Here is a 26,071-nt window from a genome sequence, read left to right on the forward strand (position 1 = left end):
GGAGGTGTGCCCTCCACCCAAGCAGGCTTGCGTCTGTGGTAATGGTAATCCTGTCTGGTTCTTTGAATTCTGCTCCCCGTGACAGCGCCGGGGAGTCCCACCATCGAAGGGAGTTCAACACCGGTCGTGGAACTCGGACCTTCTGGTGGGATGTGCTGGTGTGAAGTCTCTGAAATGGAAGGAAAGGCCACTGTAATTCTCTGGCCTGGAGGTGTGCCCATGGCACAATTTGCACGCAGGACCGTCTTCCCCAGTAGCTGTGATAGGGAGGCCAATGTGCCTACTCTGTCCCTTCGGATCCGACATACAAGGGTCTGAATAGAGTTCTGTTGGTCCTGAGATAGGTAGACCGTACAATTGTCCATGTCTATAACAGCGCCCAAATGGAGGAGCCGGGTTGTTGGTACAGTATGACTTTTCTAGAAATTAACAGAAAACCGTGCTCCTGAAAAACCTTGATGGCTAGGGCGAGGTCTGACTGAGCATTTTGGAATGATGATGACTGAATTAGTATGTCATCTAAATAGCATTGAATTCTGATTGGAACTTGTCTAAGGTGAGCTGCGAACACCGCCAGTACCTTTGTGAATACCCTCAGTGCCGATGAGAGGCCAAATGGTAGGGCTCTGTACTGGTAGTGGCATTGGGCATAGCTGAATCTGAGGAATTTGTTGTGGTCAGATAAATGGAATGTGCAAATATGCCGCATTTAGGTCTATTGAGGTACGAGAGTCACCTTGCCTGATGCTGGCCAGGATTGATTGAAGTGATTGCATCTTAAACTTCTTATACTTCAAGTGAAGTTTAGACCTTTCAAGTCTAAGATTGCCCTCCAGCCCCCCAAAGTCTTAGGGATGACGAAGAGGTTTGAGTAAAACCTTCGTCCTTATGGTCTTGTGGTACTGGTTCAATTGCTTGTATTTGTAATAATGAGCTATGGCCTCTGACATAAGATCAGCCCTGGACCTGCTCGTTGGAATAGGGCAAGAGCAGAATTTGTCAGGTGGTTGAGAACAAATTCTAGTCTCAGACCTTGGGTGATGGTGTCTAACACCACACATCTGCAGTGGTGGCTGCCCAAGTGCTGGAATAAAGGGCCAGCCGGCCTCCTAAGGGAGGTGAGACTGTGAGATCACTTGCCTCATTTAGAGGAATGGCCCCCCACGCCTCGAAGGGGCCGCTTGGCCTGGATCTGTGGTCTGCTTCTGTATGCTGAACGATCCTTGAAAGGAATAGAGAGATGCCCGGGCCCAGTCCCAGGATGGAGGTGGTCGAAAGGACTGTCTCCTGTAATTGTTCTGTGACATGAGTTAACCAGAGTTTTATGTTTGTCCTTACCTTCAGTTAAGTATGGTTCTAGTGCCTTACCAAAGAGATGTCTACCTGTGTAAGGTTTAGAGGCCAGATGTCACTTGGCCTTGGTGTCTGCTCGCCAATTCCTGGGCCAAGGGAGCCTTCGCGCTGAGATGTCTGCAGCGATGGTCCGGACAGTGTATCTAGCCATGTGCCGAGAAGCGTCGGCTAGGAACTAGGATGTAGCCACTAACTTACCCAGATTTTGGTGAGCTCTGAGCTGGTCCAGAGGAATCATGTCCTGGAGCTCACATAACCCAAGGACTGAAGCCCTGGCGAAGAAGGCCATGGATGTTGCCACCTTTGTTGCCCAGGCTGATGCCAGATGGGACCTACGCAATGCGGAGTCAATCATTTTATTCTCCGCCCTAAGTGCCTCATCTATATCCCCAGGATGTTAGCATTGGAAAACAATGAGTTCAATGGTTCATCAGTCTCAGGAATCTCCAATAGGGAGGTCAGGGAAGGGGCAACATTGAATAATGTCTTCTCTACGGTACCAGGACTTGAGAGGGGTCCTAAATTCTCCCATGTTTTTGAACCATATGGAGAAAAAAGGGGATATGATTCTGAGAGGCTGAGGGCTCGGTATATATGGCATGGGGACCCTTGGATGTTGCAGGTGGGGCCTCCTGCTCTTGACAGAGGTTTGCAGTTGTGCAGGCCCTGATTAGCAGGGAATTAAAGTAAATGGTCAAAGAGACCGACAGAAGGGGTGGGGTCAGATGAAGTTATACCTTCGTCCTCTGACATAATCAGGCCCGATTGTTCAGCCCCTGTTGATTCTAGATCTGATGAAGGTTCATCCATGATATCTGGAGATTGGGAATGATACATGGATTGTGGGGGTGGCTGTTGGGCGTTGGAAGCCATGAATTGAGCCACAGCCTGGGCTATCATGGACTGAAGGTAGTCCGGGTTTAGAGTCTGGCTCTCAGGAGGGCGAAGCCCTGCTGCAGTGGGGGTGAATGTGGCCTGAGGGCCCAAATTAAGGGTATCCTGGCTAGTCAAGCCTGTCCCTGGGGCCGCCCTTGTGGCTGATTCTAGTTGGGAAATTCCCCTGGGGGGAGACCAGGCCCTTGGGGCTGAGGCACAATGTGAGGAAAGGGGTTCAAAAATGGGCCTTCCCGTTGTGCCTGTCTGACCTGGGGAATCTCTGTGGATTAGTGGTTTCCCTGCGTGACTTGGCTCGTTTGGAGTTATTCTTTCCACTTGCCTCAGTAGGATGATTCCTCTTGGCCGGCGATGGTAGATTTTTCTGCCATGATGAATCTGCTTTGGGCTCAACCTCAGCAAAATGACCCCCCCCTCGGCATTATAGCTTACTAAGGGAGCCCAGCAGAGATGATCCGGCCCGGTGAGGGGGGTGGGCCATGGGGGGTTGGTAGGCACTGCGTCCTTCCGGAACGAGCTGGCCCTCCCCAATCCAATCACTCTTGTCCTGTGATAAGGTTGATCAATCTAGAGGCCTCTGTCTCAACTTGTCAGAAAACTGCCTTCTGGAATGATCCTGCAGGCAGTCTGGGCCTCTGTAAGTTCCAAAATGGCGGCCGAGAGGTAATTCAAAATGGCGGCCACAAGCTCTGCGCACCAAAAATGGCCGTTAGAAAGGAGGCCTTGAGGCCTGAGGCCTAAACTGCGATGAACCCTCATTTCTGAGAATTGCCTGGGCTCCTAGCGCAGAGGAGGCCTGAACTGCGGTGAGCCCTCGTTCCGAAGAATCGCCTGGGTTCCTAGCGCAGCGGAGGGTGTTAGGATGGTCAGCTGGGAGGCGCTGAGGCTGGCCGAGGCCGATAATGCCTCCAGGCCTTGGAATTAGGTGAGCTGAGAGAGGCTGAGGCAGGCCGAGGCCTAGTAAGGCCTCCAGGCTCCGAAAATCGGATCGGTGCTAAAAACTTTCTCCTGCTGCTGGAGTGGTCTGCTGAGGCCAAGGGACCTAGAAAAGGCTCCCTCCAGGCCTGACAAGCCTCGTCGTCGCTTGCGGAGCCCCCCAGTCAATTGGCAAGCTTACCCCTGCCTCTAAGGCCTCCAGGCTCTGGTTAGAAGAACGGAGCCTCTGATGCAGAGGAACGGCCCCTGGTAGGAGATTTCTCTTGCTTCTGGGAATCGAATTTTCAAGCTGATTGTGAAGCTGAAAGGCTCTCAAAGGGAGAAAGGGAAAGTTTCCCCCCCCCCTAAAGGGAGGTTTATCAGCCTGTCAGCCTGCTAGGCTACAGGTTGGGATGATTACTGGAAAAAAAATTTCTTTTCTTTTTTTTTTTAAATTATCAAATCTATTAATAAAAATGGTTAGCACTAAGCTAAAGGGAATAAAATAAAATAGGAATAGTCTTCTCCAGGAGCAAAGAAAAAAACGCGTCTTAGAGCAAAGAGACTAAGTCTAAAACTGGGGTGCAGTTGGCACAGAGGGAGAGGTACTAAATTTCAGACTTAGTCTAATTGGAGCAGATAGATTAAGACAACCCATCCGTGGGTTCTCCATCCAATCATGCTGGAGAACAAGGTGGGCTTACAACATCAACCTACCTTGGCAGGCTTGAATGTGTGGATGACCATAAGCCAAAGCTGAGAGCGCACGTAACACTTCCATGGCCTTAGTAGCAATAGCAATAGCACTTAGACCTATACACTGCACTCTCTGGGTGATTTACAAAATCCACATATTGCCCCCAACAATCTGAGGTCTCCTTTTATCAACCTCAAAAGGATGGAAGGCTGAGTCAACCTTGAGCCCTGTCAGGATCAAATTTCAGGCTGGGAGCAGAGATAGTGTCAGAATCCAATTATATTTCATCTTTAATTATCAAACATAGAAAACCCCAATTCTGCCTTCTCTGGATTCTGCCATAAGAGGGAGAGAAGGGGGAGAACAAAGGGGCTTTATGGCCCTCACTTCCTTCAGTACACTTCTAAGAAACTGAATGTGTTTATTGCACATCAAAGAAAGACTTTGAATGTAACTAGCATCAAAGAACCTTACCATGACAAAGGGAGCTAATTACCTTTCATGTAGTTTATCTGAAGTCTCTATACAGACGGAAGAAAGAAGCAAAGGGGTGGAATTGTGATGCCTGAAACTATCACTGGAAGGGGGGGTGATTGGTTGGGACTGCTGGGGAACCCCTTAAAACCTTGAATGGGAGAGCTTGGACCCCAAGTCCTGTCTAGCATGCCTGCAACCACTTCTTCTTAATAAAGGATTCCTGTTGGAATAATTATTACAACAGTTCTGTCTTCTTAAGATGCAAAGTGGGGTGGGTCCTTACAGATAGCCTGCAATACTGCATTCTAACCACTGCACCACCACAACTTCAAAGGAAGAAATCCTCTGCAATCATCCACAGAGATTTTATATCCATCCAAGGATAGACCATGTTTTTGAGTTCATATTTGGTATTTTGAGAGCAAGGGGTAAATATACTCTGAAAACATCCTCCCCGGGACACTTCTCTATTTACAAAATGGCCATGGCCATTCACAAAACACCCCATTATTAAAGGTAATGAAGCCACACAAGACTGCCATGCTAATGGGATTTTTCTGATTCCCAACAGCACTGCTATAAATAAATCTGATCCTTTGGAGGGGGGTTAGCTATACAGCATGCCAGTTCCTTACTTATTTCTTTTATTCCAAGGACCTTGTGGGTGTGGAACTGATGAAGAAATGGAATCTTAGACAATCCCATTGTACATCCACATTCCAATATTCATGGGTGACATAGTGGGACCCTAGACCCAGTTGATGTTACATCAAATGCTGGGTCTGAGAGTATAGACAGAGATCCCTATTATTAGGAGATGTGATTGCGCCCCATCCCATAACATGGCAAACTGAGCTCACACTGGGAGGGTTGGAAGGCAAGCTTAGAGGTGTGATATGTGTACTGTTGTAAACAGGACTGTCCAGCCTGATCAACATGATATCGTCCTTTTCGTCATCTTTTTTCCTATTGGGACAAATGAACTTCTTTGTGATTCTTGTCGGCTTATCCTTATTTAATACCTTTAGGCTATGCACACCAAGGAATATGAGCTTATTTCCCCTACAACAAAACCAACAACAAATTAACAACAAATTAACTTAAAGTAAACTCTATATTACATGGAATGGCCTTGACCTCATTTTGGCCCTCTAGCAGGATTGTTAGCACCTGAAACCTGGAAGAGTTACAGTCAATGCCTAGAGATCTGGATTCACTTAAGAAATTTATTCAAGGTGATTGAATAAGCTATTTCCATCGTTTATGCAAAATCTTGAAGCGTGAATTCACCTGAGTGCTATTTAGCACTCAGAAAGCTCAGCATATAGTATGAATCCATCTTTTTATTGACTTGGATGTGTATTGTGTGAATGTTGCACTTATAAATTATAGATGGCTGTGTTAAAGATAGAACCCATGTGGTTATGGTATTAACATTATGACTTTGAATTGTGCATATCCTCTCTCAACCCAGCCTATCTCAAAGGATGGTGGGATAGATAAAGACGAACACCAAAATCTGGACGGTGCCCACTCTGCTCTTCTTTAGAAGAGGTATTAAGATGTAGTGCCTCACCCAGGCCTTTGATAAGGGTGAGAAAAGCCTCTCACTTCATCATCTTTTTATCTTTTATGTTTTATTGTTTTTTTAAAAAAAAAATATTTTCTTATGGCAAACCCCCAGAGTCAGGTAGCATATAGTTATTTTTTCTGGTTAATTGAGCAGTCAGTCAGATATTTAGACTGGATTTGGCATTTTTATCCACCTATCATGTCCTTCCCAAGGACCTTGGGTAGGTAAATTTTGTGGTTCCATGGTATTACAGGGATTGTCACAGGGTGTTCCAAGTAAGGATGCCTTTTGCAATTGACTGTGGTGATTTTGTCAGTGCTGATGGTGTTCAGATAATGTTCCAGATTTTGTTATTCTTGTTATTATTATATCCCAGAAAAAAGGAAAGATATGAATACTGTGGTGAAGAAGATGGAAATTCAACCATAAATATAAACAGCATTGCTCAAGATATGATTGTGAGGAGCAATAGCAGTAACAGCTGAACACTCATTCAAAATGCACAGAGAAGTAACTAAAAACTAGCAGAAACTTTATAAAAAAATCTGGATATCTAAACACGATCTCCCTCAACCCTTCCACATTCTGTAATGCCCTCACCTGTCACAGTGTGCAGCAGTCAGCACCCATTCCTGGCTGATCAAAGTCTCACCGCAGAGAAAACTGCTAGTGATATACATGAATACAAGGGAACGATGTTCATTTACAGCAATGTTTCCCAAACTTGACAATTTTAAGGCATGTGGACTTCAATTCCCAGAATTCCACAGCCAGCAATGCTGGCTGTGGAATTCTGGGAGTTGAAGTCCACATGCCTTAAAATTGTCAAGTTTGGGAAACACTGATTTACAGTATATTACATTCATCACCTCCAATGACCAGTTCAGAAGACTTTTGTGCTGCAATGAAACCAAAAACGTTCAGTGTTTGGCTGTGGAGTAGAACAGAATCCTTTTTATTGGGTAGTGTTTGTATCAGTACACTAATTTTGGAGGGTAAGAGATGACTGTGGGACACACAACATCAAACCAGTTGAATAAAATGGATTGTTTGGAAATCATATATGTGCCTATGCCCATGTAGGTAAACTACCTGTGACTGTTGCTGGAAGTAGGGGGTGATTAGGTGGGGCTACTGGGAAACCCCTTAAAACCTTGAATGGGAGAGCTTGGACCCCAAGTCCTGTCTAGAACTCCTGCAACCATTTTCTCTTAATAAAGGATTCCTGTTGGAAGAATTATTCCAAGAGTTCTGTCTTCTTAAGATGCAAAGTGGGGTGGGTCCTTACATTAGACAGAACTTGCAAAATTAATCCACCTGGAAGGGAGACCCTTGCCGGGGGATTTTGCAAAAAATTACCATGTCAGACAATGGAGCAAGAAAGGGGGGAAACTCCCTGGAAAGAGAGCCGCTGATCCAATTGGAACCTTGCCAGATGTTGGGATCCGAGAGGTCAGAGTCCTCAGGAGAAGAAGTGGTGGAGACACGGGAACACAAGCCTTGCTGGTCAATGGGTGTTGGAAAGAAAAGTGAGTGGGGAAAGGAATCAAGAAAGGTGACCCTGAGACGGGGGACCAAGCAACCAGAATGGAAGCAGGAGATGGAGAAATCCTGCACACAAGTGAAGAGGGAGAAAGCTGAGCACCGTACTCAGACTGGATCCTAGAGAAAGCTATTGACCTGATGAAGAGAACTCTCAGCTCCCTAGGAGAGGAGAATCCTGAGCCCTACGGCCGTCCCAGCTGCTGGAGTCGCAAAGGGAGAGACACCGAGGGGGAAGTGGAACCTGCAGCCCCGGGGACGTCTGATGATCCAGTAGTCCCCACCCCCTACCGAACCACAGATGGCGATCTGGACGGAATACACTACCACCAACAACGGAGGCACCGATCCATTCCAAGACGTCCACCGTTGGAGGTGAAATTCAAAGGGGAGCCAACACGCTTGGGGTTTTTTCTAACCCAAGTCCTCAGCTACATGGAGGAATACGGGCAGGACATCCCCAGTGACAAAGCCCGCATCCGGATCATGCAATCTGCCCTAGACGGACCGGCTGCAGATTGGGTGGTAAACTTGCATGACTCCAATGCCCCAGAACTCAGCAACTTCAACCGTTTCATGTCCTCTCTGAGAAGACGATTTGAAGACCCCCTGGCTGATCGCAAAGCCCGCGAAAGAATAAAAACGATGAGGCAATGCCCGGTGGCTGAATATACAAAAGAATTCCGGGCCATTGCCAGCAAACTGAACTGGCCAGAAGACATCCTCCTTAGCCATTTCAAAGATGGACTAAATTATGACTTATATGATGCTTGCCTGTCCCGAGGGGACCCATACCAACTTGAGGAATGGTACGTCTTGGCAGAGGAAGCAGAGATCGACATATTGAAGAGACACAACCAAGGAAAACAATGGAGCCGCTCCCCGCCTGAGTTGACACACGAACCAGTGAAACCATTGGCTACAGCCAAGAAGCAAATGGGGTGTTTCAAGTGCAGAAGAGAAGGGCATTGAGCTGTAGAATGCCGGTCCAAAGCCCCCCAGCCAAACCCAGACAGATCCCCAAACAGCAAATCCGGAAAGTCTTCAGCTAAGCCAAAAGAAACTGCCATGAGAATGATGGAAATTGTGGAACCCCCCACCTCTGCTCATCAGGGGGAAAAAACTCCAGCCTACACTGCAGGGCCAGTGGACGCCTCAGATGACAGCTCAGAGGGCGAACCCCTGGTAAGTGGACGCATCGCACCCATCCTCAAGACAATGACAGTAACTCCCCCCATGCCCGAAGCCGTGAAGGTGAAAGCCTTAATAGACTCTGGCTGCACCCGCTGTTTCATTAGCCCGACACTAGTGGGGAACCTGGGCATTCCATCGAGGAGACTGGAACAACCGATCTCATTGGTCCAGTTAGATGGATCCATAGCAGGGGGGGGGATGCCAGCTACCCTAACCACTTTACCAATACACCTCTCCCTGGACAAACATGAGGAGGACATAACGTTTGTGGTGACCCCAGGCATGGAATTCCCAATGATCCTAGGGATGGAATGGTTACTTAATAATTGGTCAACAGTGTGTTTTCTGGGTTTACATTTGTAAAACAATTACTAACAATTGATTTCTGTAATCCATAATTCACTTAATAGTTTTAATTGATTTCCTCTTTTCCCCAAAATATCCTCTTTTGAAAACATTAAGCTAATACAATTCTTATTGTTTTCATAGATAACAATTAAATATATTTCCCAATATTCCTAAAAAGAATAATCACATCAATATAATATTTCTTTTCTATCCAATCATTCTGGTTGCCTTATCATAGATCCTGTTGCAGTCCTTATTTAAATTTGTTTCTCCCACAAGATTCTAAGTATTCTTACTGGTTAAGATTTTCTCAAAAATTAATTACATCATCTCACACTTTTACATTTCTTAAGGAATAGATAAAATAATGAAAAAAAAATATAGGAGAGCAAGAGTAAAGAAGCATAAAAAATAACATAGTACTTAATATATATATCCCTCCTAAGCTAATATATATTTGTTTCCAAGTTTTCTTATTCTTTTTAACCATAATTAAAACTATGTTTAATCTTTAAATATTCCATTTAATACATCTAGTTATTTAGTCCTTTAACTCTTTTTCAAAACATTTTTATCCATCATAATTTTCTTAAATTCAGTCTCATTTAAATATCTAAAACATTTCCTTTCTCTAAGCCATTTCAAATATTTCATATTACTCATATCAACAAATAAAATAAAAAGGGGGGAAAGCACACTATATTATTTAGGGGATTCATCCCTCTTAGAGTGACATACATATTCCAAATCTTTTCTATTTCTTTAACCATATTCAAAGAAATGTTTCTTTTTTAAGTATTCTCTCTGGTACGTCCCATCATCATTTTCCCAATTATTTATTTATTTATTTATTTAATTAAAAGTTTTTAAAATTTTACAATAAAAACCCCTTCCCCAATCCCTCCCAACCCACCCCAAAACCCTCCCCCGTTCTTCCCAGAGCTGAATACAGGCTTAACTAGATCTTAAAAGAAAAAAAGTTTTAAACCCAAATAAACCTTAAGTAAATATAATTACGCTCAATAAACAAATTGTAAAATACTTTAACTCCATAATATGTAAGAAACAAAAAGAGGAAAAACAAAAGAAAAAATAAAAAAGAAATAATAAAAAATAATAATAATAAAAAATTAAAGAATAATAACAATTACACTTCTAAATAATATCTTAAACTTATATAAATTATTCAAAAACTAGATGGTATTTTCTTATATCATACTTATATTGTATAAAATTTATCCATCTTTTCCACACCGAAAGATACTTCTCTTGCGATTGATCTTTCAAGAAAGCCAAAATTTTTGCCTTTCCGCTAAGTAAGAAACTTTAAAAAACCATTCTTGCAAAGTAGGCAAAAATTCCTTCTTCCAATATTGCCCTATTAACAACCTAGCCGCAGTAATTACGTTTAACATTAAAATAATCTCTTTTTCATCACAATCAGAAACAATACCCAACAAAAACAATTGTGGAGTAAATTTTATCCTTCTTTTAAAAATTCTTTGAATATTCCACCATATCTTAATCCAAAAAGCTTTAATACTTTTACATGACCACCAAATATGATAATAAGCAGCATCCAAACAGCCACATCTCCAACATTTAGGCTGCAGGTTTGGATACATACGAGACATTTTTTGTGGATCAAGGTGCCATCTATAAAACATTTTATAAAAATTTTCCCGTAAGTTTTGGGCTTGCGTGAATTTAACATTCCTCACCCAAATAATCTCCCAAGTATCTAATAAAATTGGTTCATCAAAATTTTGTGCCCACTTAACCATACAATCTTTAACTAGCTCTGCTTCTGAGTCCAATTCCACCAAAACACCATAAATTCTTTTAAGGTGGGTTCGACTTTGATCTCTAATTTGTTTTAACAAATTCTCATCCTCTCTAAGCAAGCCCATCTTATAATCTATCTTCCACCTTTCCAATAGTTGTCTATACTGAAACCATGAATAAATAATATTTTCTTTTGCTAATTCATCCATAGATTTTAATTGCCAGTTCTTACCATCCCACTTAAGTAATTGTGTATAAGAAGTAATATCCATCTTAACTCCTCTCCTTATTCCTTCTATTGCATGCCATGGAACAGCCCATAATGGAATTCTTGAATCACTTCTATAGTATTTCTTCCAAACCCGAAGTAAAGAAATTCTTAAGATATGAGATCTAAAGACCCTATCAACCTTTTTGTTATAAATTAAATAGGCATGCCATCCAAAAAGTAAATCCCATCCCTCCAGAAGGAGTATATCTACATTTGTTAGAGTAACCCAATCACTAATTGATGTTAAAACCACAGCATCGTAACACAATTTCAAATTCGGTACCTTAAGTCCACCTCTCTCTCGTATATCTTGTAAAATTTTAAGTTTTACTCTTGGTTTTTTCCCTGCCCAGATAAATTTGTTGATACCTTTCTGCCACTCATCTAAATTTGCTTCTTTCTTTAAAATAGGTATCATTTGAAATAAAAAGAGAAATTTTGGCAGAACATTCATTTTAATCGCTGCTATTCTCCCCAAAAGGGACAATTGCAACTTTTTCCAATTATCCAAATCCTTTTGTATTCTAACCCACAGTGTTTCATAATTATTTTTATACAATTTTGAGTTGGAAGCAGATAAAATAACACCCAAATATTTTACCTTATTAACAACCTCAAAGCCTGTCAATCTAACCAATGTCTCCTTATCCAAATTGGTCATGTTCTTAGGCAATATTTTAGTCTTATTGTTATTAATTTTAAAACCTGAAACTTGTCCATATTGATTTGTCAATTGTAAAAACTCCATTACAGAATAAGTTGGTTGAGATAATGTAACAACTAGATCATCTGCGAAAGCCCTTAATTTATACTCTTTCCCTTAGAGGTTCTATCAGCTCATCTATCAAAGTCTTGTAGTAAATTGATGTCAGTCCATCAGTACCAGCCTTACCTAACTTTAATTCTTTAATTGCTTTCACAATTTCCTCCGTGGTAATTAATCTATTGATTTCTTGTTTCTGATCTTCTGTTAGTTTAGGAAAATGAGCAACTTGTAAATATTTATCTATATCTAAGGCCTGTACTTTCTTACCCATATATAATTTTTTATAATAATCTAAAAAAGATTTCTTAATCAAGTCCTTCTGAAATACCAATTTACCTTTATAATTTATTTTGTCTATAATTCTCAACTTCTGTTTCTTTCGCAATTGATAAGCCAGCCATCTTCCTGGCTTATTTGCGTTACAAAATGTGTTATGTTTCATATACAGTAAATTAGTTGCAGTCTGATCTACCATCAACATATTAAATTGCGATTTAAGCAATTTTATAGATTCCTTAATCTTCTCATCTGTAGGATTCAAAATTAAAACTTTTTCTTTTAATTTAATCTCATCTTCCAACACCTTACGTTTCTGCACCTGTTTCTGTCTATGAATCTTATTCATTTGCATCAAAACCCCACGCATATAAGCTTTACCTGCATCCCATACCATTGACATTGAAGTACCCTTATGCATATTTAAAACAAAATATTCCTTTAAATGCTCTTTAAGTTTCTGAACATTCATTTCTTGCCTAAACAAATTTTCATTCAACCTCCAAGATCTTCTCTCCTCTTTTTCAGTAACCAATTCCATCCATACTGGACTGTGATCTGTCAATGTCCTTGGGAATATCTTTACATTCTTTACTCTAAAGTATAAATCCATTGTAATAAAAAAAAAGTCAATTCTTGAAAAAGATTGATGTCTATCCGAAAAGAAAGTGAAGTCTCTCTCTTCCAGATTGTGTTCTCGCCAATAGTCTCTCAACTCCCAGTCCTCTTTCAAATCAAAAAAAGCCTTAGGTAATTTAGCCTGTTTAAAAGAAGTAAAAAGTCCTTTTTTGACTCTAGATCTGTCTAAAACTCCATTCCAATCTCCCATCAATATAACAGATCTATAATCCAGTAAAATCAGTTTTTGATGTAGCAACCTATAAAATTGTTCCTGTTGTTGATTTTGTGCGTACAAACCTACTATAAGTATTTTCTTACCATACAGTCCCATTTCAATCATAACATATCTCCCTTGAGGATCAGAATCTACTAAACAAGCTGATAAATTTTGCTTTACATAAATAACTACACCCCCTTTCTTCCCAAGAGCAGGAGATACAAAATGAGATCCCAATCGAGCATTAACTAAATATTTTTGATCCTTAGAGATAATATGCGTTTCCTGCAAACAAATGATATCATTGTTATGCTGCTTCAAATAGTGAAATATTTTCTTTCTCTTTTGAGGGGAATTAAGGCCATTAGCATTCCATGTCAGGAGCTTTACCATCTCCCTCATCTAAAAGCCTGGAGAAGACTGCTTGAAGATCTGCCATTGAAGATTGTACCGAAGATCTCTTAGGTCTTGCTCCTCCCACAGGCTCAGAAGCAGATTCTTGTAAAACTTCTTTAATATCTTTCTTCTGTTGTTCCTTTTCCTTACGTCTATGTGCTGCCCGAGTCATTCTTTGCTCTTTCATCTCAACTTGTTGAAACCACTCAGCCTGTGATTTTCCAGCTTTCATCAACACAGCTTCTTCAGACTGCTGTTCAACCTCCTTCCCATCCAAGACTTTAAACATTATAGGTGGTGATGAGCGTGCTCCCAGGACCGAAGTATAAAACTCCTTTGCTTTAAAAACAATATTAAGTCTATAACGTGTCCCCGCAAAGCTCACCACTATTCCAGTTGGAATATCCCATCTGAATGGCATTTGCCTTTTTTTAAGTTCGTCAGCCAGAAAAGCAAACTCTTTTCTTCTTCTTAAAATTTTAGATGGGATCTCCTTTAAAATTATAACATCTTGTGCAGCAATCTGAAACCTCTTGTTATAAAAAGCTTGTATGATTTCATTGCACAGAGATCTTTTCCCAAAGTAAATTACCACATCTCTTGGCAGGTTTCTTTGCTTTGCAACCCAGGAATTAACTCTAAATATTTTTTCAATTTAATAATAATAATAATAGTAGTAGTAAAGTTGGAAGGGACCTTGGAGGTCATCTAGTCCAACCCCCTGCTCGGGCAGGAAACCCTACACCATTTCGGACCAGTGGATTTCTCTAGATATTTCCTCTTTTTCTCTGTCCAAGATCACAGCAAAATCATTCACTACCATTTATCTCAGGTCTTGTTGCATGTCCTCTCTCAAGCCCCTGATTCTTAAAGCAAACTCCATCTCTCTATATTGGGACATTACAATTTCATCTTGTGAAATTTCCACCTTTTTCTCCATTCCTTCAAACTTTTCCTCCAAAACCTCCACCTTGTCTGCAACTTCTTCAAGTCGAGAATCCAATTTTTCAACCACAGAAGTAAGTCCTTTTAAAGCCAAAACTATATCTTGCTTCAAAGTACTATTATTCTCCACTAAAAGCTCTTTCATTTCACCTCTAATTTGAGATATAGCATTTCCCATTATATCTTGCATATCTTTTACCGTTATTGGTTGCAGAGGGGGAGAAGATGGGTTGGTTGTTGTGCTGGTAGTATCACAGGAGAAGAAGCCACATTCAGTACTGTAGAAGTTGCTTGACGCTTTGAAGCCATTTTCAGAAATTTATTTCTCCTTTCCTCCTTCTTAAGAAAAAAATACAAAAGATACAAAAAAAAATCCCTTTAAAAAGTAAAAAAAAGGGGGGGTTAAGCAAAAAGGGAAAATAATCCTCTTAAAACCCAAATCCACTTTCAAAAAATCATTATAAGTAATCAAATCCGTTCCGTTCCATTCCGGTCACTTAAAAAAAAAAAAACCCTGCCGATCGCCATTTTACTTTCCCTTTCAGCAAAAGAAAAAAAACGGAATAAAAATAAATCTTTAAACTAAAAGTCCAAATAAAAACAAAAAAAAATAAAATCCTTTATTCAGCTCTGTCCACTTTTAAAATAACTCACCAGATCTCTATAATCGCAGAGGTGGGAGCAGCGTCTCGATTTCTCCCTGGAGACAAAGACAGCTGAGAAGCAGAGACAATCTGAACTCCATGAGAGCACTCTTTTCACCCCCCAAAAAAAAATCCTTGGGGGGGTTTCAGAGGCTCTACCACTATTCAGATGATACTCCCCTCCCTCCCTTTGCCCGGGAAGGAGGTTCTGAACTGCAGAACAGCTGATGCCTGCTGTTCTTAGCGGTTCTAACACTTTCTCAGGAGGACGGCTACAAAGTAGCCGCCATCACCAGCGCAAATCCACCGGAAGCCATTTTCCCAATTATTGTGATATTTTTCCCACTAGGATTAAATCATGTTTCCTTGTTTTGTTAAGTTCCATCTTTAAGTCTCTATTTTCAATTTGGTATCCATTTATTTGTTTTATCTGCTCCTTCTCTGCTGTTGTTTTTTCTGGGAATTTTTTTGTTGTAGAGTTAATTTGGAAATAGATTGATTTATATTTTCAAAGTTATTTTGGATTTCTTTGTGGTTTAAAATCATTGTTGTTTGAATTAGTTGCAGTATACTATATATCTCCACCAATGTAGCATTTATGTTTTTTTGATATGTTCTTTCTACATGTCTCTGATCCATGATGGCCAAGAATTTGAGTTTTTCTCTTCTTTTCTTTAATCTCCAAACAGCTTTAGAGTCCCAATTAAACAGATATTTGTAATCCAAATAGTTCAAAAAAGATTTTTTTTTCTCCTCAAATTTATAATTCTCTTTGTTTACAGCCCAGATTATTGTCTCTCTTTTTTCTCACAGCTTTGAAGGTCACAAACACAGATTAGCTTTTCCTAGGCTTTGCCAAGTCTTATATTAAAGTCATAGCTCTCATAGTCTTCATCCACCACTAGATGTCAGCATCCATTTGTTTTTCAATTTTCAAAATCTTTAGAATGAGAGTCTTAACCATTCAACCATTTTAGATTTATTCAGATTTGAGTTTTAAATTTCAGGTTTTATATTTGTTTCACTTCCATATACTTTGATCCTCCATAAAAAGATTAATTTGCCATTTGTGGGGTGACTGCATGACTCCATATGAGTGTATAGTAAATGCCACAGAAGTACCAATAGAAGAGAATATTCCAGCACTGATGATGATATCTAGCTGGGTAATGAAATGTCTGCAAGAAGAGAAGCTCAGAGAGCATCAAGGACCCCACTGTCCCAGAAGTAGACAGAAATTGAAAGATATTCAGAGGTTAAAATATTTGGAATGGTCCATTTTAGAGTCAGAAAAGTTTGCACCTCATCCTAAAACAGGCCTCCATTTTACTGAGATTGTTTGATACTGAAATTAAATGGGACATGATCCCTGCAACACTATTTTGAGCATTTATTGCTCCAAAGGCAGTCCTATTTGAGTCTAAAAAAAGCTTACTACTGAGAATATATTCCAATATAGTTCGATATAGCTAGGGATATAGAAGAGATGTACTAATACGTTACATTTTCTCCTCTTAACTTTTTCAAAAGTTTTCACGGGGGGCAGGTCACAGCTGTATTTCTTGCAATAATGCTCTGGATCCAGTCAAGATGATTGAAGACCTTGGTGTAGAGGGCAGGCTCAAGTATGTAACCGCAAACATCACTCCTCCAAGATACAATGCCCTGGAATTGCCCATTACAGATGAGGGGTTCCCCAGAGTCACCCTGTTGAGAAAAATCAAACATGAAACATTACTACCGTATCTATGAATGGGAAGTGGAGCAAACAATTCCTTCCCACTGTCCATTCACATATAGCCCCCAGTGTTTCACTTCGATGTTCCCCAATCCAGGATCCTTGTAGAAGAATTTAATTCCTTGAGTTTCCCCCACCAGAATCACCAATATTGGGAAGTCTGGAAATCTAGACACCTAGAAGGCACTTGAGTTAGAAAAATCCATAACTTTGTATGATTCTACAAGATGCCTTCAAGGCTAGATCTCTGTCATAGCTTTGAAAATTGGCATCATTTCTTTAGGAGTCTGTCTTAAAATGGATCATCTTACCACACATGTATCTTTGCCTCCTTCCAGGATACCTGCACACAATGTTCTGCCTTTCACCGGCAACTCTGGGTAAGCTGCTCGACACATCGTATAATCGAGTAGGTTAATGTTAGCACAATGAGGGACATTGGGATAAGTCTCTGAAAAAAAATAAAAAATAGGCAAAATTCTACCTTTCACAATTTGCACCTAGATGCATAGAGCTATAATTTCCATTGTCTCCAACCAGTGGAGCTGATCTCATTGCCTGGGAATAGGAAGTATTCTCTTTCAAAGCCATTCAAAGGGATACTTGGGAAAAACAGATTTAGTTAAATGTTTTTTGTCAAGATATTAATAGGTCTTAAATCCGCTGATGGTCCTTTGAAGGCTTCTCAAATTTCTCCGGCACTCTATGCAAAGATTGCCTTGTTGGAAAAGTGGGGCTTTTGCTAGTTCAAAAGTCACAGAACTGATCTCGCATCCCCTGGAGATGACCTAGAACGGCGGTCTCCAAACTTGGCAACTTTAAGACTTGTGAACTCACACTCCCAAAATTCCTCAGCCAGCATACTGAAACTTCCATATCTGAAGATCAAGGAGACGCATAGGTTTGTATTGTGTACAAGAACAAAAAGCCAGGAATCTTGTCCAAAAGATCCCTTGGGGAGGACAGATGAGGTGGAAATAAATCTAAGGAAACAGGGAAAATGTCATCCGAATCAGACAAAGTTGAGCCTGAGAATATGAAATAAACCTCAATCCTAGCTGGGGGAGTGGCAGTCATCGCTCGGAAGTCCTTGAGCCCTCGTGGGATTCCTACCCCGAAGGTTGTTGGGTGTGAGTCCCTCCTATTGAAGTTGGGTTCACGGGTTCAGTTGGGCTTGCTGCTGACGTACCTACCTCCCAGCTGCATTGCAACAGCCCTGCCTGCATTGCTGGAGTCAGTAGCCAGGTTGGCGGTGGAGTTCCCCAGACTTATATTACTGGGGACTTTAACCTACCATCACTCGGCGATCGCTCAGACGCGGCGCAGGAGTTCATGGTCCATGGCAACCATGGACCTGACCCAGGTAATTCAGGATCCAACTCATAGGGGTGGTCACACACTCGACCTTGTGTTTCTCTCGGGGCAATTGAGACATGATCTGGAATTAAGGGGAATGGAGATCTCGCCCTTGTCATGGACAGATCATTTCCTTTTGAGGCTGGACTTCAGAGCATCACTCCCCCATTGCAGGGAGAGGGAGCCGACTAGGTGGTTCCGCCCCAGGCACCTAATGGACCCAGATCGGTTCCAGGAGGAGCTTGGGGAAATACCTGACTCCCTTGTCCACAACTCGTCCGGGTCCCTGGTTGCGGCCTGGAATGAGGCGGCGTCCGGGGCCCTGGATCGAATTGTGCCTTTGCGACCTCTCTGTGGTGGTGGTCCCCAGAGGGTGCCTTGGTTTACTGAGGAGCTCTGGGAGATGAAGCGCCACAAGAGACGTCTAGAGCGACGTTGGAGGGCCAGTAACTCTGAATCTGACCGATCACTATTAAGAGCCTATCTTAGGACTTATTTAGTGGTGATAAGGGCGGCAAAGCGTGTTCACTTTTCCGCACTTATTGCATCCGCAGAATCTCACCTGGCCGCCTTGTTTAGGGTGACCCGCTCCCTTCTTAAGGTGGAGGAGGCGGAGGAACCCTTGAAGGGGAGAGCTGAGGAGTTTGTTCAGTTTCTTTCGGACAAAATCTCTCAGATTCAGAGAGACCTGGACTCCGACTGGGCAGTGCCAGCCGAGTTGCCGGGGGCTGGTCTTAGTCATGTTACCTGGAGCGAGCCTGTGACCCCTGATGAAGTGGACAAGGCCGTGAGGGCAATGAATGCCGCCACCTGTTTATTGGACCCATGCTCCTCCTGGCTGATTTCTGCCAGTAGGGAGGTGACACGAGGCTGGCTCCAGGCGATAATCAATGCTTCCTTGATGGAGGGGTCTTTCCCACAACCTTTAAAAGAAGCAGTGGTGAGGCCCCTCCTCAAGAAGCCTTTCCTGGACCCAGCTGTTTTGAAGAACTTTCGTCCCGTCTCCAACCTCCCTTTTGTGGGGAAGGTTGTAGAGAAGGTGGTGGCATCTCAACTCTTGCGATCCTTGGATGAAACCAATTATCTGGACCCTTTTCAATCTGGTTTCAGGCCTGGCTACAGCACTGAGACTGCTTTGGTCGCACTGACCGATGACCTCTGGCGAGCCCGGGATAGGGATTATTCCTCTATTCTGGAGCTTCTTGACCTCTCAGCGGCTTTCGATACCATCGACCATGGTATCCTTCTGCGTCGTCTCAGAGAGGTGGGCGTGGGCGGCACTGTATTGCAGTGGTTCTCCTCCTACCTCTCTGACAGGTCGCAGTCGGTGTTGGCGGGCAGACAGAGATCGACCCCTAGGCGCCTCGATTATGGGGTGCCTCAGGGCTTGGTCCTGTCCCCCCTCCTTTTTAACATCTACATGAAACCGCTGGGTGAGATCATTCGGCGACATGGGGTGATGTATCATCAGTACGCAGATGATACCCAATTATATATCTCCACCCCGTGTCCTTTCAGTGAAGCAGTCGACGTGATGTGATGGTGCCTGGAAGATGTGAGGGTCTGGATGGGGGTGAACAGGCTTAGACTCAACCTGACAAGACCGAGTGGCTCTGGGTCTTGCCTCCCAAAGGCCAAATGGATGGTCGATCTTTAGTCCTGGGGGGGGCAAATTTACCTCCCTCAGTGCAGGCACGCAACTTGGGTGTCCTCCTGGACTCACAGCTAAATTTGGAACAACATCTATCGGCTGTGGCCAGGGGGACCTTTGCACAGGTTCGCCTAGTGCACCAGTTGCAGCCTTATTTGGACCGGGAGGTTTTACTCACAGTCACTCATGCCCTTGTCACCTCAAGACTGGATTACTGTAACGCGCTCTACATGGGGCTACCCTTGAAGAGCGTTCGGAGGCTGAAGTTGGTTCAGAACGCAAGATATGAAAGATAAAGGGGGATTGGCATTACCAAAGTGGGAAATATACTACCAAGCATCGAGCTTAACTTGGCTGAAAGATTGGATGGATTTGAAAAATACTAGAGTTTTAACAATAGAAAGACATGACTTGCGAGCAGGGTGGCATGCATTCCTATGGGACCAAAAACATAAAATACACAGATACTTTCAAAGACACATAGTTAGGAATGCATTGCTACAGACTTGGGAAAAAATAAAACAAAAACATTATACAAGAATTCCAATGTGGTTATCTCCAACAGAAGCTCTGAAATACCCAAACCTATTGGATATAAATAAGATAATTAGATATAAGGAATTAGTAAATGAACAGGGAAATCTGAAAACAAAACAAGAATTGGAACAAGATATTGGCAGAAAGATTGACTGGTGGACATTTACACAAATTCAATCTAAATATACAAAGGACAAAAAATTATATGAAATCCAAAATGAGCCGCAATATTTGGATAAAATTAGAAATAAAATTAATTAGCAATTTATATAAATACCTATTGAGATATAAAATGGAAGACGAGGTTGTCAAAGACACAATGATTAGATGGGCAAAAATTTTGGATACAATATAGAATTGGAGAAATGGGAAAAAATATGGGAAATAAATATAAAATTGACTATGTCGGCGGCATTCAAGGAAAACCAGTTGAAGATGTTTTACAGATGGCATCTTCCACCAGCAAAGCTTGCCAAGATGTTCCAGAACAATTCGCCAACATGCTGGAAATGTACAAAAGTACATGGAACATATTATCATTTATGGTGGACATGCCCAGTTGCAAAAAAATACTGGACCACAATAAGAAAATGGATCGAAGAAATAATAAGCCAAGCCGTAGACTGGAAAACAGAGATCTTTTTGTTGGGTATTTTAAACAGGAAATACAATAAAGAAATATGGTACTTAATTTTACATATAATAACGGCGGCAAGACTAGCATATGCACAGTGCTGGAAAAGTGAGAATATACCATCAGAGGAAGAAGTGATAAGAAAAATCCTGGACTGTGCTGAGATGGACAAATTAACAAAAGAGATAAAAGAAAAGGAAGACACAGAGTACTATATAACATGGAACAAGAGGTATGACTGGTTAGAGACTAGAAATAATAGAGGAGAATAAATATGGAAAGCTCAAAAGTGAAAATATGTGTATAATAATGTATAATAATAATAATATGAATTATTCTTAGTAAGAAGTAGAATATGAAGGAAGGAAAATGTAAATAAGAATAGACGGTAATAAGGACAAATATTCTAAAGAAAAATAAGGGGGGAAATGTAAATAATAGATTACCATTACGTAATCGCTGTTAAAAAAAGGGAGAGGAATATATGTGTGTGTATGTGTGTTATGTTTTGCTTTGTTTTGTTTTGTTGGTTAAAAATAAAATAAATTAAAAAAAAATTCTCTGGTGCAAAAGCTGATTACAAAAACCAAGAAACCAACAGTTAGACTAAACAATTTCCATTTGTTCCAGAACCCTTCAAATCCTTATGTAACTTGGCTCTATATCATGCAACCTGAACAGTGGTGGGATTCAAATATGTGAACAACCAGTTCTGTGTGGTTGCAGCTTCCGGAAATCCATTCTGGGCCTGGGCAAAAAAAAATTAGCTACCGGTTCTGCCAAAGTGGTACAAACCGGCAGAATCCCACCACTGAGCCTGAAGCATGAAAGAACACTGATAACAAGACTGGATATGTTCCTCAATAAAAACAGACCTTTCCGGAAAGCAAAAAACCTTAATATGTGAATAATGCTCTCTATGTGAGAGGTTGGTGCAGAATAAACTTCAACTTTAGAACAGAAGGGAAAAATTTTTTTTTTCTTTTAACTGGAAATATTTTGAAGGAAGTTAGCCCAGAGAAAGAAATATTAAAAAGGGTAGAAAAATATATTTTTCCTCAAAAGGACTTTTTAAAACCAAACCTGGCCCCAAATTTATCTCTCTGCCCCAAGCAAGACTTTAGTCCCATACAAATGCAGATGTAAAACCATCAGAAAGTTGGAGCCAGAGCAATCAAGGAGACAAAAGAAAAGATCTGCATACCCCACCTAAACTCTAGGAATCATTAGCCCCATCACCTGGGAAGCAGGATATGATAATAGGATTAAACCACAGATATCAAGGCCTAGACAAACACTCAGAAACAGCCTCAAGTTTCATGCCACAGGAACAGGAGACTATTCCAAACGAAAGGCTAGTGGGGGTATAAAAACCTACTACACCATGTGCTCAGCCCTTCTCTCCTCTGCACTTTCCTGAAGAACCATCTTTCTGCAATAAACTGTAACCTTCTTCCCAAAGCAGTTGCCATGTTTGCTTATTTATTCCCGGCTTGGATGAACCAGGATGAAGACTTTACTTCTAACAATTTGGCACCACAGAGATGGGATTCCAAGATAATAATAATAATAATAATAATAATAATAATAATAATAATAATAATAATAATAATAATAATAATAGTAAAGTTGGAAGGGACCTTGGAGGTCATCTAGTCCAACCCCCTGCTCGGGCAGGAAACCCTACACCATTTCGGACAAATGGCTGTCCAGTCTCTTCTTAAAAACTTCCAGTGTTGGAGCATTTACTGCTTCTGGAGGCAAGCTGTTCCACTGATTAATTGTTCTAACTGTCAGGAAGTTTCTGGTAAGCCCCATCTTGCCGGCAGCAGACTCCCTGGTGTCTGTGGATGGGTTTCCCAGGCCTTGCCCATGTGGAGCTAGGGTAGTAAAGGGAGTTTTGAGAGTTTGAGCTCAAGGGCTGCTTTGGAAAGAAGGTGAAGGTGAGTACCTCTAAATTTTAAGTTTAAAGCCCAGGGGAACAAAGAAAATGTGTGTATTTCTGTTTGTGAGTGAGAAGACTTTTTTTCCCAATCACAGTTGGATTTTGCTCCTTCTGGTCTTTCCTAGCTGCAGAAAGGATCTGTTTAATTGGCAGAACCTGGAAAGCATGGGGATTTGGCCAGAGCACAGAACCTTTTGTTAGGGAAAAGGGAGAGACTGTGTGAAAATGAAATGGAATGAGTGAATGAAAGAATTGGATTTGGACAACTAGCTGGTAAGGCCCTGTAAGCAAAGCAAAGTTATGAAATTAAGCCAGAAGAAGGGAGCAGCCATCTACCTCCAAGGGCAAGCGGAGGTGCCCACGGACATTGGAGGTCCAGATACCCATCAACGGTGGCGTAAAGCTGGCCGGTCGAAGAGTAGACCGTACCTTCTAAGGAGGGAAACTAGAAGGTCTCTTCAGACTCTTTTTTGGTCTGAAAACATGGCGGATCCTCGGAGGAGCCCACGAACTCTGAGAGGGATCCAGAGAAGCTCCGTGAGTCCTTTTTTTTCGGACTCACAAAATCGTGATAGTAAGAAGAAGTCTCACAAAGAGACTTCCGACGGATCGTGCCCTTTAGCGGTAGGGAAATCCCGTTAAAGAAACATAGGAGGTTCTAATTCAAGGGCGGAAGTAGGTTTCCCCATTGAGAGCTTGCTCGTAGCCTGGGACAGGAATCAGCTACCTGTCCAGGCCGGAATGGAAAAGAGGTAGGTAAAGAAACTATATGGTGGAAAAGAAAAAAAAAATATATGGGCTTTGCTAGGAAACCAATTTGGCAAGATTCTCTTGCAAGTAAATGAATGCTAGAGTTCATATCAGCTTTGTAAAGGCAGACAGCGTTTCAGCTCTGCTCTCTCTGTGGCTTTTCACACTTGAAAGGATCAAAGGAATTCCAAGCAGCAGCCCCCTTCTCCCTTCCCCCGCCGAGGCAAAACGTCTTGAGGAAATGTGGGATAGTTGCAAAAGATTGTCTGTGAACTCAACTCAGTATGCCTGTAAAGCAAGGGAGCCAGTAAGCCTTGAAGAGTTTTGATGTTAGCACATAAATTCAACTAGCTTGTTTTGGGATGCTTTGATATGTGTGAGTCTGATCCTTTCTAAACGAACAGAGCAGGCTGGAAAAGTTCCTCGGCTAGAAAATTCAAGCCTTAGCAAATTTCTGTGGTCTTTGTTTAATGCTCAGAAAGAACAACTACCCCTTTCTTTCTGGCCCCAACAACAGGCAATAAAGCCATTTGTTGCCTTAGCAACCAAGCCTAAGGCCATTAAGGAGAGCAATAAAAAGGCAATCAACCTCTTCACTCAGCCACCCTTTGGAATTTCAACAATGCCAAAAGATGGTGTTCAGAGGTCCAAATAGCATTGCAGCAACACCCCCTAGAGGGCACAGAGTGAACTTACCAAAAGTACTCACTCACTCACTCAAGCTGAAGACTAAGTTGTTCCAGCTTGAGAGAAAGAAAGCAAGAGCCAATTGCCTTCGCCTATTATCACAGCTGATGACCCAGAGTTCCAGCCTGCAACTCACCAGGTGGGAGTTTGTACCTCTACATTCCCCAGTGGCTCACAAGCAGTAACGTGGCAATAGGAAGAATTTGGCTAGCTTTTCTCCAGACGCCCCTAGTGGTTAAAGCAGGCTCTACATGCAAGCCTTTAACCGCACCCAGAGAAGCCCCTCTAGTGGACAAAGGGTGAACCTCGAAAGAAGAACACCCTTGTAGCTGACCCGCAGCAAGTGACCCCTAGTGGTGACGGGATGAACTGTGCTGAAGTACCCACAAATGCAGGAGAATGCTCCCAGTGGCACCTCCATCCACAGACAGTACACCAGTAGCTGATCTACAAGCAGCAACCCCTAGTGGTCAAAAAGAAAAGTTCACCCAATTTGCTTCAAAATAGCTAGGAAGTGTTCTGAACCTGTCTTAGCCATGGCAGAGTATTCCACTGATCTAGCAGAAGTGGTTCAACCTACCAGCCTAGCTGAGATACACCAACTAGCTGGCCAAGGAGAAATGCTGCCAACAGCCAACCTTGAACTGCACAAAGAGGCCAAAGCTCAAGCCTCAGTGAAGCCAAAGACCTCTCAGAATCACTATGATCTGAGACAACAAAGAAAGCCCACAGAAGCCATGCACTCACATCTGATGGAGAAATGAGACACCATCTACAAGCGCCATGAAAGCGGCTGGGAGAGATTATACAAACTCTACCACGAACAGAAGGAGGAACTCCCCCCAGAACGTGCTCATGCAGTAGAAGGAGATAAGGAAGACGCCTATGTGCAATGGATGGACTCTGAACGGCAACTAAAGGATATTCAGGAACAATTAAGAGACTCAGGAGTCGATAGCAAGATGCATAGTCTCAATCTACTAAACGAGGAATGTAAGAAGCTTCTAGAAGGCGCACAGGGTTCCTCACAGTCTGAGTCTCACCAGAGAGGCAGACCAGCTGAAAGAGCCAAGTCCGAAGTTTCCTGTCGTTCATATGCACCATATCAACAGTCACACGCAGCTCCATCTCATGTGTCTGAAAGGGCTTCATCCTTGCGCCATATGTCCAAAGCATACTCCAGCGTGTCCCAACAATTGTGTGTCACAGGCGTCTCCCGCTTTTCAAAAGCATCCTCCCGTCATAGCCAAGCATCCAGAATTTCACATGAAGAGCAAATAATCATAGATGCTAATGCCGCTGAAGCAGTCTTCCGCGTGGCACAAGAGGAGCAGCTGAAGAAGAAGGAACTGGAAGCAATGGAAATAGAAGAAGCTTGATTGAAGGCCAGAAGAAAGGCTGAAGCAGCAAAAAGGAAAGCTGAAGCAACCAAACGAGAAGTGGAAACAGCCAAAAGAGAAGCTGAAGCAGAGGCTGACGTGGAAGCCAAAGCAGATATAAGGAAAGTCAAAAGGAAGACCGCTCAAGATGAGCTTGAGTTCATATGTAGCCAGCGAGATGTGGCAGACAAAGTGGCAAGAGTGAAGGCCTTCAGAGAATACTCCAGCACACCACTTTCTTGCCAAACAGGCAACAACTGGAAAATGAAGAGTGTCGCAGTCGTATACAGGCCTACGTGGACAACCAAAGCGCATTCCAGAATGCGCAGGCAAGAGTGCCACAGCCAGCCACAAGCCCTGCAAGACCGAGTAGACAAACGGAGGAATCTCAATGACCTGATTCGCCGGTCAACCACAGAGTTGACGTCACGACACCTAGGTCACGAGATCCTCCCGCCGTTACTGCCCCATCGAACCCAC

The 26,071-nt window shown here is 42.3% G+C and overlaps 1 protein-coding gene across 1 annotated transcript in view; it reads right to left on the reverse strand.

Moving 5' to 3' along the window:
- LOC120300052 (snake venom serine protease-like) overlaps positions 1–25,364 on the reverse strand; it is a 29,650-nt gene extending 4,286 nt beyond the window's left edge. The window contains exons 1-5 of the mRNA XM_039325550.1: positions 25,256–25,364; positions 6,760–6,808; positions 6,510–6,632; positions 5,156–5,398; positions 102–112 (exon numbers count right to left, since the gene is read on the reverse strand). Coding sequence (XP_039181484.1) covers positions 102–112; positions 5,156–5,398; positions 6,510–6,632; positions 6,760–6,808; positions 25,256–25,364 — 535 coding nt within the window. The remainder of the gene's footprint in view (positions 1–101; positions 113–5,155; positions 5,399–6,509; positions 6,633–6,759; positions 6,809–25,255) is intronic.
- Between the last annotated feature and the right edge of the window lie 707 nt (positions 25,365–26,071).

Source organism: Crotalus tigris, unplaced genomic scaffold (assembly GCF_016545835.1).
Source record: "Crotalus tigris isolate CLP2741 ecotype Arizona unplaced genomic scaffold, ASM1654583v1 scf7180000024338.4412243, whole genome shotgun sequence".
NCBI lineage: Eukaryota > Metazoa > Chordata > Lepidosauria > Squamata > Viperidae > Crotalus > Crotalus tigris.